Here is a 15,948-nt window from a genome sequence, read left to right on the forward strand (position 1 = left end):
AGAGAGGGAGACCGACCACAGTGAGTGAAACAGAGACAGAGAGAGAAACAGACACAGTGACTTTGAAACGTACGTTATTGGGGGATAATATTCATATCATATGTTAATGTGTGTGTGTGTGTGTGTGTGTGTGTGTGTGTGTGTGTGTGTGTGTGTGTGTGTGAAAGACAGTGAATGCGTGTGTGAGAGTGTGAATGTGTGTGTGTGCAAAAGACTGAGGGAGAGCGATTTTTATTTTTAACAGTTTTATTTAAAATTTTAACGAGATTACAAGAGCTGTAAACATTGTCTGAACGTAAAAACACAACAAAACATGACTCCCTTCAAACTAAAGTTTTTAGTCTTTGAATGGTCAAGTAGGCCTAGGTATTTTTTCCTGGCAGTTTGAAACTTTGCAAACCTTACAAAATGCATGGAATGGCTCTCATATGACAGCTTGTAACCAGTATATATATAAATAATCATGGAGTACAAGAACATAATATGCAATGTCTATTCTCCAGAAGTGCGTATGGCAAGCCGTTGTGACATTTAATCCATAATTGCTGATATCAAGAATACAATTTCTGATATCAAATATAAAATGTCTGATGTCAAGAATGATCTGGTATTTTTTATATCATCAATTGTATCTTTGATATCAGTAATTGTATTTTTGATATCAGAAATTGTATTTTGGATATCAGAAACTGAATTCTTGATATCAAAAATGCATACTAATTAACAACCGTTGACGTTAACCATTTACACTCCGCCCCATTATTTTCAGATCATTATAAATACATGTATCAAATACGTTTATCAAAAGATAAATAATAAAATAAAATAAAATATAGAAACTAGAGACCAGGAAGTATGTAGGGTCTTCATAGCTTGAGCTACAGGCTTGCGAAATCGACATTTCTCATGGTGTACAGGAATAATTTGCATATATGCTCGAGTTTTTGTTTGTACTCTGTCAGCCGATTAGCCCTTATAATACGAAAGGCCACAACTTGTTCTTTCATTTGATATACGATAAATGCATATGGTACAAACTATCAAGGAGAAACACAGAAATAAACAGTAGAAAAATGCCAAAAAAAATGCCAGTAGAGAATGGCAATACCGCTGAGGTTGTTTAACAATGAACAGGGCAGTGTCAGACATAAACAATGAGAGGATGCCTGTCTAAGAGCTTAGTTATTCACATCTACTGGGCGACTTTTCCGAAGAAGGGGAGTAAGTAACTATAACACGGAAAGCAGCCGAAACCGGATGCTAATTACTATGCATTTTTGATATCAAGACTCAATTTCTGATATCAAAAATACAATTATTGATATCAGCAATTGGCAGATAATTCTTGATATCAATAACTGTATTTCTGATATCAGCAATTGCATTCTTGCTATTAACAATTGCTAATTAACATCCGGTTCAGGATTAAATATCACAACAGCGTTTTCTTTTGAGCCGAGCTGCATATGGGCACTTTTCTGCCATATAAAGGGAATGATTGGAACGTAACATTATGAACAATTAAACTTGGAAAAACCTCATAAAATCCTTACTTAATTACTTCCTCAAAAAAAAAACGTTACCTCTAGAAATACCTATTTAAGGACTAAATACCTCTAAATCTGGAAGGAAAACCTCTGATCTGGCAACACTGACAGCTATGCCTTTTTTTTTTTTTACAATTATGATGATTTATTTACTGTATGACGCGGCCGGTGTTATTGGTCACCCGGGGCAACGCCAAGAAATGCAGCTGTCGCCGCGAGCCGCAGCGCTGAGCGTAGTGTCTTAATCCGGGTACTTCTCAGTTACTGGCCTACTCACCCCACTTCCAGCCGCCGATGTTTCTTGTTCCAAACGCTTCTAAGTTAATCGTTTTATAATAATAATAATAATAATAATTATTATTATTATTATTATTATTATTATTATTATTATACATTAGACCTATTTGATGAGCTTTTTGAAATGTGTCCTTTATTAACTTTTTCTATACATGCGAACCTCTATACAATTTACGCTCCCCTCCCCTCTACTGTACCATACTGCACTACACTGCACTGCCCTGCCCTCTACTACTAGACTAAGAGTCAGTCTCTTATACTACACTACACTACTGTGTACCATACTATCTGTACTCTCTACACCACATTGCATGGTACTAAATATACTGTATTTTGCTACATTACGACAAGCTGTATTTTATTACACTGTAGAACAGTAACTACACTGTACGTTACTGCACTACACTACACTTTATTGCACTACACTATACTACACAGTACTATACCACAACACCCTGGAGTGTACAATTCTACACTCTATTACACTACAGTAAACTGTACTGTATCATACTGCACAGAACTACTCAACACTTTATTACACTGCACTGTACTCTACTACATTATACAGCATTATACCACAGTACTTTGAAGTTTACTGTTCTACACTTTAATACACTCCACTCCACAGTATACTATACTACACTATACTATTCTGTACTAAACGTACACTATACTGTTTTTTTGCAAATTCTGTCTGTACTACCTGTATTTCAGATAGGTGTAATATGGAGTGATTGATTTTGACCTGAATACAGAGTGCTGTCCTCTTCACCCTCCTTAACCCCCTTCCCCAGTCAGGCCATGATGTAATACCCCCCCCACACACACACACACACACACACACCACGGCACCATGGCACCTGTTACTACATTTAACACACATCTGCTGGCTTCCTTGCATGCAAGTGTGAATCTCTAGTTCTCTCACTCTCTCTCTGTCTCTCCTTCTCTCTCTCATTCTCCCTCTATCTCTACCTTTCTCCCTGTCTCTCTATATCTTACGTTTACCAGTTGCCTGACAACACAAATTGTTAGGTCATACATATATGTATACACACATACACATACAATTATTATTCATGGCACACAATTACTACCTCTTCCCACAGTTTTTACTGTACACACATAATACTTCCTGTATCTTAAAGAATTTGATCAGTAATTATTAAAATCAATTAAAAACAAATAAACAATTGAAGCCAATGGAACCAAAAGTGGATTGTCCTCATTCCTGTATGACACGTTTTGGCTGTCCAGTGTCACACTTTGTCTTTTTCTTATTGGTTTCTACCTCTCCCTTGTTCTCTGCATGTCTCTCTCTCGCTCTCTACAGCTCTCTTCCTCAGTGTTTGCATCTCTCTTTTCCACTTTTTCTTTCTCTACCCTTTTCTCTCTTTATCTTGGTTTCTGCATCTCTTTATCTCTCTCTCTTTCTTTGCCTTGGACTACTCTCACTCCCCCCCTTTCTCTCCCAGTCTGCTGAGAAAGAGAAATTCAATAGCCACGGAGAGCGCAGTGAAATCACAGAAATCGGAAGCTGCGCCCAATCGCCTCGAGTCGAGCGCCATGCAGTTCCTCTGGCTGGCGTTAGGGGAATCCCATGAGTCAGCCACACACAAATGCAGCTCCAAGACAGAAATCTCAGTTTTGAGGTTTAATATTATGCTTTGGAGCGCCAAGAACAGAGAGAACATTAAAAACATGAGAAACCCTGTGGAGATGCCTGCCCACTGACTATGTACACACATAAACTCAAACAGTATACACACATGCAAAAAAAAAAAAAAAAAAAAAAAAAAAACACACACTCAGGGTGTAGGTTTCATTTCAGAATTGGGGGGGATGCTGTCAATATTTGGGGGGCTTGTCCCCAACACCTATGGAGCCAGGCACACATTATTGGGGGGGGGGGGACAATTTAACATTCTCTCAACATTGGGGGTGAGCCGTACAGAAAAAAAAAAAAACACACACACAGAGCACATACACAGACATACACTACTGTGCAAAAGTTTTAGGCAGGTGTGAGAAAATGCTGTAAAGTAAGAATGCTTTCAAAAATAGATGTTTGAAGATTGTATTTATCAATTAACTAAATGCAAAGTAAGTGAACAGAAGAAAAATCTAAATCAAATCCATATTTGGCGTGACCACCCTTTTCCTTCAAAACAGCATCAATTCTTCTAGGTACACTTGCAAGTCAGGGATTCTGTAGGCATGTACAGTGCATCTGGAAAGTATTCACAGCGCTTCACTTTTTCCACATTTTGTTAGGTTACAGCCTTATTCCAAAATTGATTAAATTCATTATTTTCCTAATAATTCTACAAACAATACCCCATAATGACAATGTAAAAAGTTTGAAATCTTTGCAAATTCATTAAAAAAAAAAAAGCACATGTACATAAGTATTCACAGCCTTTGCTCAATACTTTGTTGAAGCACCTTTGGTACCAATTACAGCCTCAAGTCTTTTGGAGTATGATGCTACAAGCTTGGCACACCTATTTTTGGGCAGTTTCTCCCATTCTTCTTTGCAGGAGCTCTCAAGCTCCATCAGGTTGGATGGGCAGCGTCGGTGCACAGCCATTTTCAGATCCCTCCAGAGATGTTCAATCGGGTTCATGTCTGGGCTCTGACTGGGCCACTCAAGGACATTCACAGAGTTGTCCTGTTGGAAGATGAACCTTCGCCCCAGTCTGAGGTCCAGAGCGCTCTGGAGCAGGTTTCCATCATGGATGTCTCTGTACATTGCTGCATTAATCTTTCCCTCGATCCGGAATAGTCTCCCAGTTCCTGCCGCTGAAAAACATCCCCACAGCATGATGCTGCCACCACCATGCTTCACTGTAGGGATGGTATTGGCCAGGTAATGAGCGGTGCCTGGTTTCCTCCAGACATTAGTTCAATATTTGTTTCATCAGACCAGTTTTGTTTCTCATGGTGTGAGAGTCCTTCAGGTGCCTTTTGGCAAACTCCAGGTGGGCGGTCATGTGCCTTTTACCGAGGAGTGGCTTCCGTCTGGCCACTGACCATACAGGCCTGATTGGCGGAGTGCTGCAGAGATGGTTGTTCTTCTGGAAGGTTCTCCTCTCTCCACAGAGACATGCTGGAGCTCTGTCAGAGTGACCATTGGGTTCTTGGTCACCTCCCTGATTAAGGCCCTTCTCCCCCAATCACTCAGTTTGGAGCGGCTAGCTCTAGGAAGAGTCCTGGTGGTTCCAAACTTCTTCCATTTACAGATGATGTAGGCCACTGTGCTCATTGGGACCTTCAATGCTGCAGAAATTTTTCTGTACCCTTCCCCAGATCTGTGCCTTGATACAATCCTGTCTCGGCAGTCTACAGCCAATTTCTTGGACTTCATGGCTTGGTTTGTGCTCTGACATGCACTGTTAACTGTGGGACCTTATATAGACAGGTGTGTGCCTTTCCAAATCATGTCCAATCAACTGAATTTACCACAGGTGGACTCCAATCAAGTTGTAGAAACATCTCAAGGATGATTAGTGGAAACAGGATGCACCTGAGCTCAATTTTGAGTGTCATGGCAAAGGCTGTAGCAGAAGGCAGTTTGTTTGCCAAAGGGCTGGAGAGCGGTACATGAATGAGTGTCTGCAGGCAATAGTGAAGCATGGTGGAGGTTCCTTGCAAGTCTGGGGTTGCATTTCTGCAAATGGAGTTGGGGATTTGGTCAGAATTTGTGGTCTACTCAATGCTAAGAAGTACAGGCAGATACTTATCCATCATGCAATACCATCAGGGAGGCATCTGATGGGCCCCAAATTTATTTTGCAGCATGACAACGACCCCAAACGTACAGCGTAAGTCATTAAGAACTATCTTCAGTGTAAAGAACAAGGAGTCCTGGAAGTGATGGTACGGCCCCCACAGAGCCCATATCGCAACATCATCGAGTCTGTCTGGGATTACATGAAGAGAGAGAAGCAACTGAGGCTGCCTAAATTCACAGAAGAACTGTGGTTAGTTCTCCAAGATGTTTGGGCCAACCTACCTGTTGAGTTCCATCAAAAACTGTGTGCAAGTGTACCTAGAAGAATTGATGCCATTTTGAAGGCAAAGGGTGGTCACACTAAATATGGATTTGATGTATATTTTTCTTCTGTTCACTCACTTTGCATTTTGTTAATTGATAAGTATAATCTATTAACATTTCTGTTTTTGAAAGCATTCATACATTACAGCATTTTTTTTCACACCTGCCTAAAACATTTGCACAGTACTGTATACTCACACATAGAGAATACAACCAAACACACAGAATATACATACACACAAAATAATACATACAGTACAAAAAACAAACACACTCACAATTCTTATTTCATTTACACGACACATTTGTTTAAGGAGACTAGCAGTTGAAAAATCACATTACTTTAGCACGGTGTAGTGTACCGTAGTGTTCTATAATGCAAAATAGAATAGAAGTAGTGTGTCAGTCAGTCAGTGTGTCAGTCATAGTGTCAGTCAGTCAGTGGATCAGTCTGTCATTCAGGGGTTAAGGCTATGGGAACGGATTGTGCTGAAGTAGTGCAATCCCTGTAGGTGTTGGGCCGTCTGAGGGCCCACGGCCCAAATACACTAATAATAACACAGTCCTGAGAGAGCAGCAGGGAAACACGACACGCACATCCCTCACTGCCAGCAAGAGCTCTGAGACTGAGAGACAGAGTCATAGATAGAGGGAGCAGGAGAGACAGATGGAGAGAGAGGAAGAGTGAGAGACCGCAGGAGATAAAGGGTCAGGGAGAGAGAGAGAAGTGGGTGGAGAGAGGATTGCAAATGGACACAGAGGAAAAGTGATGACGTTTGGTGATGGAAGTCTGGTCCCCTATACTATACAATACTATATTCCACACAACACTGACTCAAGTTCGCCCCCTATACAATACTATACTATACTACAGTAAACACAGTGCTACCTCTGGTCTGGGGCCCTATGCTATACTATACTATAGGTTTTACACCCCCTCTCACACAGATATATACATCTATAGATATATGTTTCTTGGCACAGCACCTAACTGTAGACACTGATATCCCCCAATCCATCTACACCACCATCACCATGTTGTGACTGGTGGTGGCAGAGGAGGGGGAGCAGGGTAGTGGAATTCTCAGAATGCGGAATGTGTCTGAGTCATGCGGGGATTCCCTTCCGGAAGGAGATGGGCATTGGGCTGGGTGGGTCTGTGATGAGATCAATACAAGGCAGGAAGGGATACCCCTGGGTCAAAAAAAGAGAAACACTTAAACATATGGCTACTCACTTACTGGGACTTCCTCTCTCTCTATCTCAGATTCTCCATCACCCTCTATCTCCTAGTCTCTCTTTCTCTCCTAGTGTCTCTGTTTCTCTCCCCCCCTCTCTCAAAACACAACCCACAATGGAGCTTGTGCGTGCAGGTCCCCCATCCCATTACCCCCACCATGCAGAGATCAGAGCTGCCAGTGCTGAGAGCATGCCTGCTGCAAGCACACAGTGGGCTGGGATGGGTCAGCTTCTCGCCCTGCAAAAGGCTGTGATTGTTTTCACCGTTAAAAGTCCTGGGACCGGTTGCTTAATATAGACTAAATCTTTATATCTGTATAAGTATAAGTCATACTAACAATAGACACTCAGTTAAAACCATTGCATAAATCAGCAACTTTCCTTAGACTGGTCTTACTTAGTCAATCACGAAACCCATTCTTTGAATTTGAAGACACCAGAATTTTAAGTGGATGTGGATGCTTCTCTAAAACAGCAATAATCCAAATTCACAGTAACTGATAATCTATGCTAGTTATTGAAATATAATTCAAGCGAGGGATCAAAAAAACTTAACAGTGTCAACCCATTTTGTGTGGGGTCTCTAAAACAAAAAAGAATATTTCAAAGGAAACATCAGTGTACTAGAGGAGGACCTCCCTCAAAACTTAAACAGACCACAGGATTGGTTATTGAAGTCTGTTGAAGTCTAACCCTAAGCCTGTTATACATGTGATTAACATACGAACTCGGATTAAATGCATGACAAACCCTTGTATTTATCCTGTGGCATGCATATATTAATTAATGAGGAATCACAGCACCTTATTATAAAGTGTGACTGGGAGGAGTCTCGATGTTTTGGGGGATTGCTTGTGGGTGAGGTTTGTGTGTGAGCCAGTGAGATGCTTGGCCTGTCAGCATGACAGTGTCGACGTAGACTCAGACAATCAGTTTCAATGGAAAGATTTACCCGGGGATGAGGATGCTAACTTTTCAGGCCAAGTCTTAGTCAGTCTTAATTTGTATACAACTGACTAACTTTCATTAGACTAATCTAACTGTCAAACTAAGACTAGTCTAATGGTTAAGACTAGTCTATTATAGTTTTATGCAACCAGCCCCAGGAACTTTAGTGTTCATTTGTGGAACTCTGTGAAAGCAATGGTACCTCTGTGCTGCCATAGCAACAGCATGCTGCATTCCACAGCCTCCTGTTACCCAGACATGCACTAAGCAAGGAAAACAGCAAAGAAATGGAAAACAAGCACTCCTACACTACTACTACTACTACTACTACTTATCCTATTCAAGTACTATTAAAGCATATATCTGATCCAGGGCAGCAAAATAAGTGTGTTATGGCACAAATAGATTTTGCCATAGAGGCCAAAAACGGCCCCGGAGAGAAATTAGGAAATTAACATTCTCCAAAGATTGCAGTCTTTCAAATTTGTTGCCACTTTTGACATGTTGAAATAGCACTGAAATAATCTATTTCATGAAAGAAAACCACAACCATTCTTAAAATATAAAAAGGAAAGTTTTTTAAGGTGTTTTCCACTCCCCACGCTACAGGTTTTAATTGACTCCATATGATGCAGAAAAATTAATTCAGAAGTCATTCCGTGTTTCATCAACATTCATCGCTGCTGCGGAATACCCTGTCACTGGACAGACAGGCTCAAACAGTGACACTCTTATACTGCCGTGATGATGATGATAATAATGATAATAATAATAATAATAATAATAATAATAATAATAATAATAATAATAAAGTGCCTCTGTCCAGTGCCTATACAGCAAGAAAAAACAACAAAAATAATAAGAGTACAGCTACAATCTAACATAAGTGTACCCTCATCAGTCACACCATCGCTCCATCTCTCCACCACCCCACGTCTCAACACACACCCTGCATCTCTCCATCTCTCCGCCACCACCACCAACACCACCCCTCTCTCTCTCTCTCTGTCTGTGCGTGTGTTTCTCTATCACTCTCTTTCTATATCCCCCTCACTCCTGTGGACTGGACACTACAGTGGGGCCTCCTTTTAAGGACCTCACAATCTCCTTGCAAGATGCCTGCTTGATACAGACTATATTTATCGGGGCCTCTTGATCTCAGCCAAGGAGGGGGCTAAATTAAACTCTGGGCTGGTGTCACTTGCATGCCCGCTGGATAGTCAGGGTGTGGGTGGGGTGGTGGTCTGGAGGGTAAGTGTGCATATGTTTGTGTTTTGGTAGGGGATGGGGGAGGGTGAGTGTGAGTGTACGTAAGTGTGTGTAAGTTAGTGTATGTGTATGTCTGTATGTGTGTGCACAAGTGTGTGAGTGTGTGTGTAAATGTGAGTGTGTAGGTGTGTGTATGTGTGTACTGAAAATGTGGGGAGGTGGATTGTAGCATTTTACTGGAGCTACAGTACATTACAGTACAGCAGGGTATCTGGCACTGGTCCTGGAGAGACACAGCACAGTACATTACAGCAGGGGTCTCAGTGGTGTTACAGAACTAATAAACAGTGTTTGCTTTTTTAATAATATTTCAGTATCTGAATACAATAAGTTACAGTACAATACAATATAATGAGCTAAACGTAGACTTACTTATAGTACAATATAATGCCGAACAATGCAGTGAGATACTAGTTAAGGGGCAGCTGCTATACTTAATGTTGGAGTAATCAGCACTGAAGGGGTTAACACAGCTGGGCACAGACCTTCCCTGTGAGAGTAAAGACACAACCCCTCCACCCTACATCTCCCTGCATTTCCATCTCAGTACTGACTCAGTAACTAGAACATAAGTGTAGGCTTAGGATGGGACGCATCTCCCCCAATGTTGAAAGAATGTTAAATTATCCCCCCCCAATAATGTATACCCACCTCCATAGGCACAGGGGATGCGCCCCCCCCAAGTGCATGTCCCCCCAGTTCTGAAACTAAACCTACGTCCTACGTGGTCATACAGCGCATGTCTGCGTATGCCCTCGACTACACCACTGCTCCCTCTCCACCTCCCCATCTCTCTCTCCCCTTATCTCTCATTCCTGCTCTCTCTCTTGACATTCCTTGATCCGTCTTTCTCTTCTGATCCCTCCCTCTGCCCTGTTATCTGTCTCTCCTGAACCCCCATTCCCCCTCCATTTCACTATCCCTAACTCTCTTCACCTTCTTCAACCTTTCGCTCTCTCCCTTTCTCTCTCTCTATCGCTCTCTCTCTCTCTCCCTCTCTCTCTCAGGTCAGAGTGCCAGATCAGGTAAGGCTACAACCTTCATACAGAGTGTCTGGTTACACTGGCTTAGAGAGAACCCGTGGGACTATTATTATTATTATTATCATTATTATTCAATTTCTTTAGCAGAATTCCACCAGAAGTGAGAATCAGAGACACACAGACCCCGGTCAACATTACTATTAATATTATTTAATATGATGATTATGATGAAGATTATTTATTTCTTCGCAGACGCCCTTACACACGCCCATGCATTGACACCACTGCAGAACGCAGGGAGGCGCCAGAGGTAGGTCAGGAGAGAGCAGGTGACCAAACCAAACAAGTGGCATTATGGCTTTAACTGTGTCCCGCCAAAACAGACCCGGTGACCCGCACTGCGGACACAGGGTCAGCGATTGGACTACTGAGGGGAAACCCACATCAGTGCTTGCCTGCTACAATCTTGCTACATAGAAAGACAGAGATAGAGAGATAGAAAGAGAGGGAGAGAGAGAGGGAGGGAGGGAGTGGCAGAGATTATTAATAGCAGGGCTTGATTAGTTTGGGAGGGAGAAAGTGATACGTCTGGAGCGCTTGAAAAGTATTTTGATACCAAGCGAAAAGGTTTCAATGTTATTTTTCCTAAAATAGAGAGCAGGGAGGCAGTATATAAGAGTCTTAGGAGACCGCCGCCCTCCCCACCACTGTCTTCCCACTGCCCAGGCCTGGTCACCTTCAACAGCGCAGGCTTCACACACACCCAGGTGAGTGCCACCCACAAGGCAAGACCGTGCAACAGAGAGGGGGTATGGGGTTAGAGATGTACAGATTTGTGGGTTTCCATGGGGAGGAAGGGGAAAGGGCAGGCTTGATGAACCACGTGGGTAGAGAAATAAGAAAAAGTTTCATTTTATAAAAATATTTGGACAGAGGTTGTTCAGGGGGATGGGAGTCTTTGAAGGAGAGAAGGGGAGAAAGGCAGGGTGAAAAGAGAGAGAGTGCAAAATGCTTTTGTTTTTGTGACAGGAATTGGAGGCGGAAGACAGAAAGGTTATTCAGCAATTTTGGAACAGAGAATGAGAGGAAAGGGAGAGAGGAGGTGAAGAAGAGGGAGAGAGTGAGAAAGAGAAGAAGAGGGAGCAACGAGGGATGGAGGATTTAGGCAGAGGAGAAACAAGAACAATAAAGGAAAACAAATACAAAATAAAGGAGTAGCACTAAAAGCAAGGGGATGCAGATTAATTAATGAGACAGAGTGATTTGACAGTGCTGGTCAGAGAGACGGGGGGAGAGCAGGCGAGAAAGATTTTACACAGCCCTTCAACGAAACTGTTGAAATAGAGAGAGGGTGAGAGGTGGATCAAGGGGGAGGAAAACAGAGGGAGGGCAAGAGGGAAGGTGAGGGAGGAATAAAGAAAGCGTGCAAGAGAGAAGGAAGAGTAGAAAGAGCAAGAGAATGGGATATATAGAGAGAGAAGTGTAGGGAGGTCTGCACTATGCACTGCTCAATTTGTTTGGGATGCTGTGGATGGAAGAAAGATAACGAAAGAATAAGCAAAAGTGAGTGAGAGAGAGAGAGCAGGCAGGGAAAAGACGGGGATGGGAAGGGGAAGAACACCCAAAGCAAAGAAAAAGATAGAACAAAAAATAAGTCATGCTGCTGGGAATGCACTGGGGTAGACAGCACAATGACTCCCCATCTGTAGCTGTGCAGCCTGCAGCTCAAGTTCGACAGTCAGTGTATGTGTGTGTGTATTTATATATATATGGACACACAGTGTGTGGATGGTTAGTCTGTGTGGACCGTGTACTGTATAAATATGTGTGGACAGTATATATGTAGACTGTCAGTGTGTGAGGATAGGCTGTGTGGACAGTTGAAATATATATGGACAGTCAGTGTGATTAGTTATTAAGGTTAAGGAGAAAAGTACAGCCAGGAAGGGTGGAGGGGGTAGAGATGGGAAGAGGTAAGGAGAGAAAAAGTAAAGTTATCACATTTACAGATAGTGAGAGAATAGGGAGGGTGGAAGGGAGAGAGAATTGGAGAATTGGGAGAGAGAGAGAGAGAGAAAGAAAAATAAACCATTTTACCTGAACATACTGTAATACAAATTGTCACAAAGCTATTGTGTGTGAGAGAGAAAATGAAAGGCAGAGATGGTGAGAGAGGGAGGCTGATAAAGAGGCAGAATGAGAGAGAGAGAGAGAGAGAGAGAGAAAGAGAGAGAATGGGAATGGAAGGGAGGTCAAGGCTATACCCATTAATTGGCATCTCTCACATACAGTCCCCACCTGTCTCCCTGTGCTGCTGCCCATCACAACAAGGGGGGTGATTAAGGACTATCTCTCTCTCTGTGTGGGCCATGTAAATTGTAGTCATATGAATATTTATGTTTTTTAATTGTATAACAAGAGATGAGAGGAGCTGGTGCTGGTGTCCGTCTTTTAAAAAGAGGTGTACTGAAAGAGAGAGAGAGAGATTGTTTTTAAACATTTACTTGTATGGATGTAGTATTAGGAGTGGTGTATTGGACCAGGAGTCACTTTAGATATTAATACAAGTAACTACTACTACTACTACTACTACTACTACTACTACTACTACTACTACTACTACTACTAATAATAATAATAATAATAATAATAATAACAATGGGAACTTTCAATCTGGCCCCTAAGCTATATACACACTGTTAGTGAATCAGTCAGTCAGTAAGTCAGTGTCTCAGTCAGTGTATCATTCATTCAGTCAGTCAGTCAGTAAGTCAATGTCTCAGTCAGTGTATCATTCATTCAGTCAGTCAGTCAGTCAGTGTGTCAGTCAGTCAGTCTCTCAATCAGTTGGTGTTTCAGTCAGTCAGTGTCTCAGTCTGTCAGTGTTTCTGCAGCTCACTCTATATCAAGAGGCTGCTTGTAAATCCAACACCAGAGGAAACCTTGACCTCCGGGGACCTGCCCAGACAGCCTGTGGAAATGTCACAAGCCTGAGTGCAGGGTGTCCGCATGCCCCGGATGATATATAACTGCATAAATATACACACACACACACACACATACATCTGCAACATATATCAGGTGATCGAGTTTCAAGGGAGCAGTTACTCAGTTGTAAATACACTGTGAATGTTACCACCACCCCCCCTACACACGCGCACCAGCTGTCTCTTAAACTCCTCCACTTGCCTCCCCTAACAGGTTGAGTTTCCCTGTATAAAAGGTGGGGGGTAGGAGAAAGAGATGGGGGGGATTTCTCTCCTTCGTTAGTGCTGGAATCATGCCAAGAATCTCTGGGGGGATCTCCAGAACCCTGACATATTCTCTCTGTCTCTCTCTCTCTCTCTCTGTCTCACGCTCTCTCACTCTGTCACTCAGTAACGCATTTGCAGTACAGCAGGGTCTCTAGCACTGGTCCTGGAGAGACACAGTACACAGTGGTCTCTGTGATGTTAACACACGTATAAGCAGTGCGTGTTTAAATAGATAAAACAGTACAATACAAGGCTTTCAGTGGAGTCCTATTGAGGCTCAACCCTTTACTAGGCTTGACTACACTGGGTCCTGAGTGCAGTTCCAACAGTCATCCAGTGTAGAGTAGTGCAGTGTTGTGTAGTCCAACAGACCTCCACTGAGCTTTACTACAGTGGTGTTCTTGTTGTAATATTCAACATGCCTTCTCCGTAGCTGCTCCTCTCCCTCCTCCTCTCTCTTGTACTCTCTCTCCCTCCTTCTCTCTCTCACACAAACACACACGTGGACAGGTTCTACTGGTGGTGTGACTCATACATGACATGGGGCTATAGTAAAATAAACTGGTTACCTATATTCCCACAGACTGTTACTAGATTCTGACTTTCTCCTTGTCCCCTGCCCTCTCCCTCTCTCCCCTTGTCCTTTTCTCCATCCCTCTCCATTCCTCCCCTCCTATCCCCCCTCCCCCTTTCCATTTCTCCCTAACCTCTCCTGCCCCTCCATCTCCACTCCCCTCATGCCTCTCCCCTCCAATCCCTCTCTCTCTAACCCACCACAGCTGCCAAGATGTCGATGACTGACATTCTCAAAGCCGAAGACATCAATAAAGCCTTGGAGGCCTTCAAAGGTGTGTAGAGCACGCTGTCTGTGTGTCTCTAAGTGTCTCTATGTGTCTCCCAGTGTCTCTGTATCTCTAAGTGTCCCCCAATGTCACTGTGTCTCTGTGCATCTCTTATCTCTTACTCTGTGTGTGTGTCTCTCAATCTCTCCCTCCCTCCATGCTCTCAGGTGCAGAGTCATTTGACTATAAGAAGTTCTTTGCCATGGTGGGGCTGAAGGGTAAGACCGCCGATGATGTCAAGAAGGCCTTCAAGGTCCTAGACGTGGATCAGAGTGGCTTCATTGAGGAGGATGAGCTCAAGTGAGTGGACTGTACTGTAGACTGCAGTACTGGACTGGATAAAGGGAGTGGACTGTTCTAGACTATATCAACACACTGTACGGTGCTCTACGTACATACCTGAGTTGTACTGTGCTGCCAAAAATATTATACTATCAAAAAAAACACTGTACTGTACTCTGTGACACTGTAATCCACTCCCTCTCTCCGTCTTTCCATCTCAGATTCGTACTGAAGGGGTTCTCCAAAAATGGCAGGGATCTCACCGACGCAGAGACCAAAGCATTCCTGAAGGCAGGAGACAAGGATGGTGATGGCAAGATCGGCATTGATGGTCAGTATGGCACCCATCTGTCTGTCTGTCTCTCTCTCTCTCTGTCTTTCTGTCCCTGTCTCTCACTGACACAGCCCATCTCAGTCCCTTTCTCTCTCTCTCTCTCTCTCTCTCTCTATTTATTGCAGAGTTCGCTGTCTTGGTGGCCGAGTCATAAGCAGACCTGACCAAGGCCATAACCTCCCCATCCCCTATCCTTACTGTCACGCCCTGAACTCCAACACTCCCCCTTCTCCCAACCGCAAACTAACTCCCAACCATTCCAGACCGGACCGGATCGGACTACACCGGACTAGATTGGACTGGAATCTGGTGGGGGGAGGGGGTGTAGTAGAGGTACCCCCACCCCAGGATCACTCACTCACTCACTCTATTTATTGTTGGGTTTTTTTATATATTGTTCTCCACTCCCCTCTACTACAACACCCCCATCTCCCTCTCTTTCCCAATTACCCTCCTATACACCCCTCCCCCCAAAGCTCAGCCCCATACAGTGGTGAAATACACTGAAAGAAGTCCACGCTGTGAAGACAAATAAACTGAAATGGCGAAAGTCTTGTATCCCTGAATCTCTCTGTCTCTCTGTGTCCTCCTTCAATATCTCCATGGCTCATTCCCTCCTTGCAACACAAATACAAAGCCATACAAGCACAGCTCAGTACAGTGCAGTACAGTGTTGCAGTACAGAACAGTAACACAACACAATGATCTACATGGCAGTACAGTACAATGCACTACATTACAATGCAGTACTGTACAACACAACACATTCCACTACTGTACAATACACAACAATACAATGCTATCCTGTACAATACACTACAGTACAGTACAATACGGTAAAAAAAATGTTAAAATATTTTTTGCTGGAGGTGGGGAATGGGGGATGTAAAAAACAG

The 15,948-nt window shown here is 43.1% G+C and overlaps 1 protein-coding gene across 2 annotated transcripts; it reads left to right on the forward strand.

Annotated features, from left to right (window-relative positions):
- Positions 1 to 11,002: 11,002 nt before the first annotated feature.
- pvalb7 (parvalbumin 7) lies at positions 11,003 to 15,618 on the forward strand. Of its 2 annotated transcripts, none has more exons than XM_066707120.1 (5): positions 11,003 to 11,107; positions 14,374 to 14,442; positions 14,604 to 14,736; positions 14,940 to 15,049; positions 15,178 to 15,618. In XM_066707120.1, exons 2-5 carry the CDS (start codon positions 14,382 to 14,384, stop codon positions 15,204 to 15,206), a joined length of 333 nt encoding a protein of 110 aa, XP_066563217.1. In that variant the 5' UTR covers positions 11,003 to 11,107; positions 14,374 to 14,381; the 3' UTR covers positions 15,207 to 15,618. The 2 variants fall into 2 exon arrangements, with proteins under 2 accessions (XP_066563217.1, XP_066563218.1); XM_066707121.1 differs by lacking the exon at positions 11,003 to 11,107 and adding an exon at positions 11,373 to 11,393.
- Positions 15,619 to 15,948: the final 330 nt, after the last annotated feature.

Source organism: Amia ocellicauda, chromosome 6, assembly GCF_036373705.1.
Source record: "Amia ocellicauda isolate fAmiCal2 chromosome 6, fAmiCal2.hap1, whole genome shotgun sequence".
Taxonomy (NCBI): domain Eukaryota; kingdom Metazoa; phylum Chordata; class Actinopteri; order Amiiformes; family Amiidae; genus Amia; species Amia ocellicauda.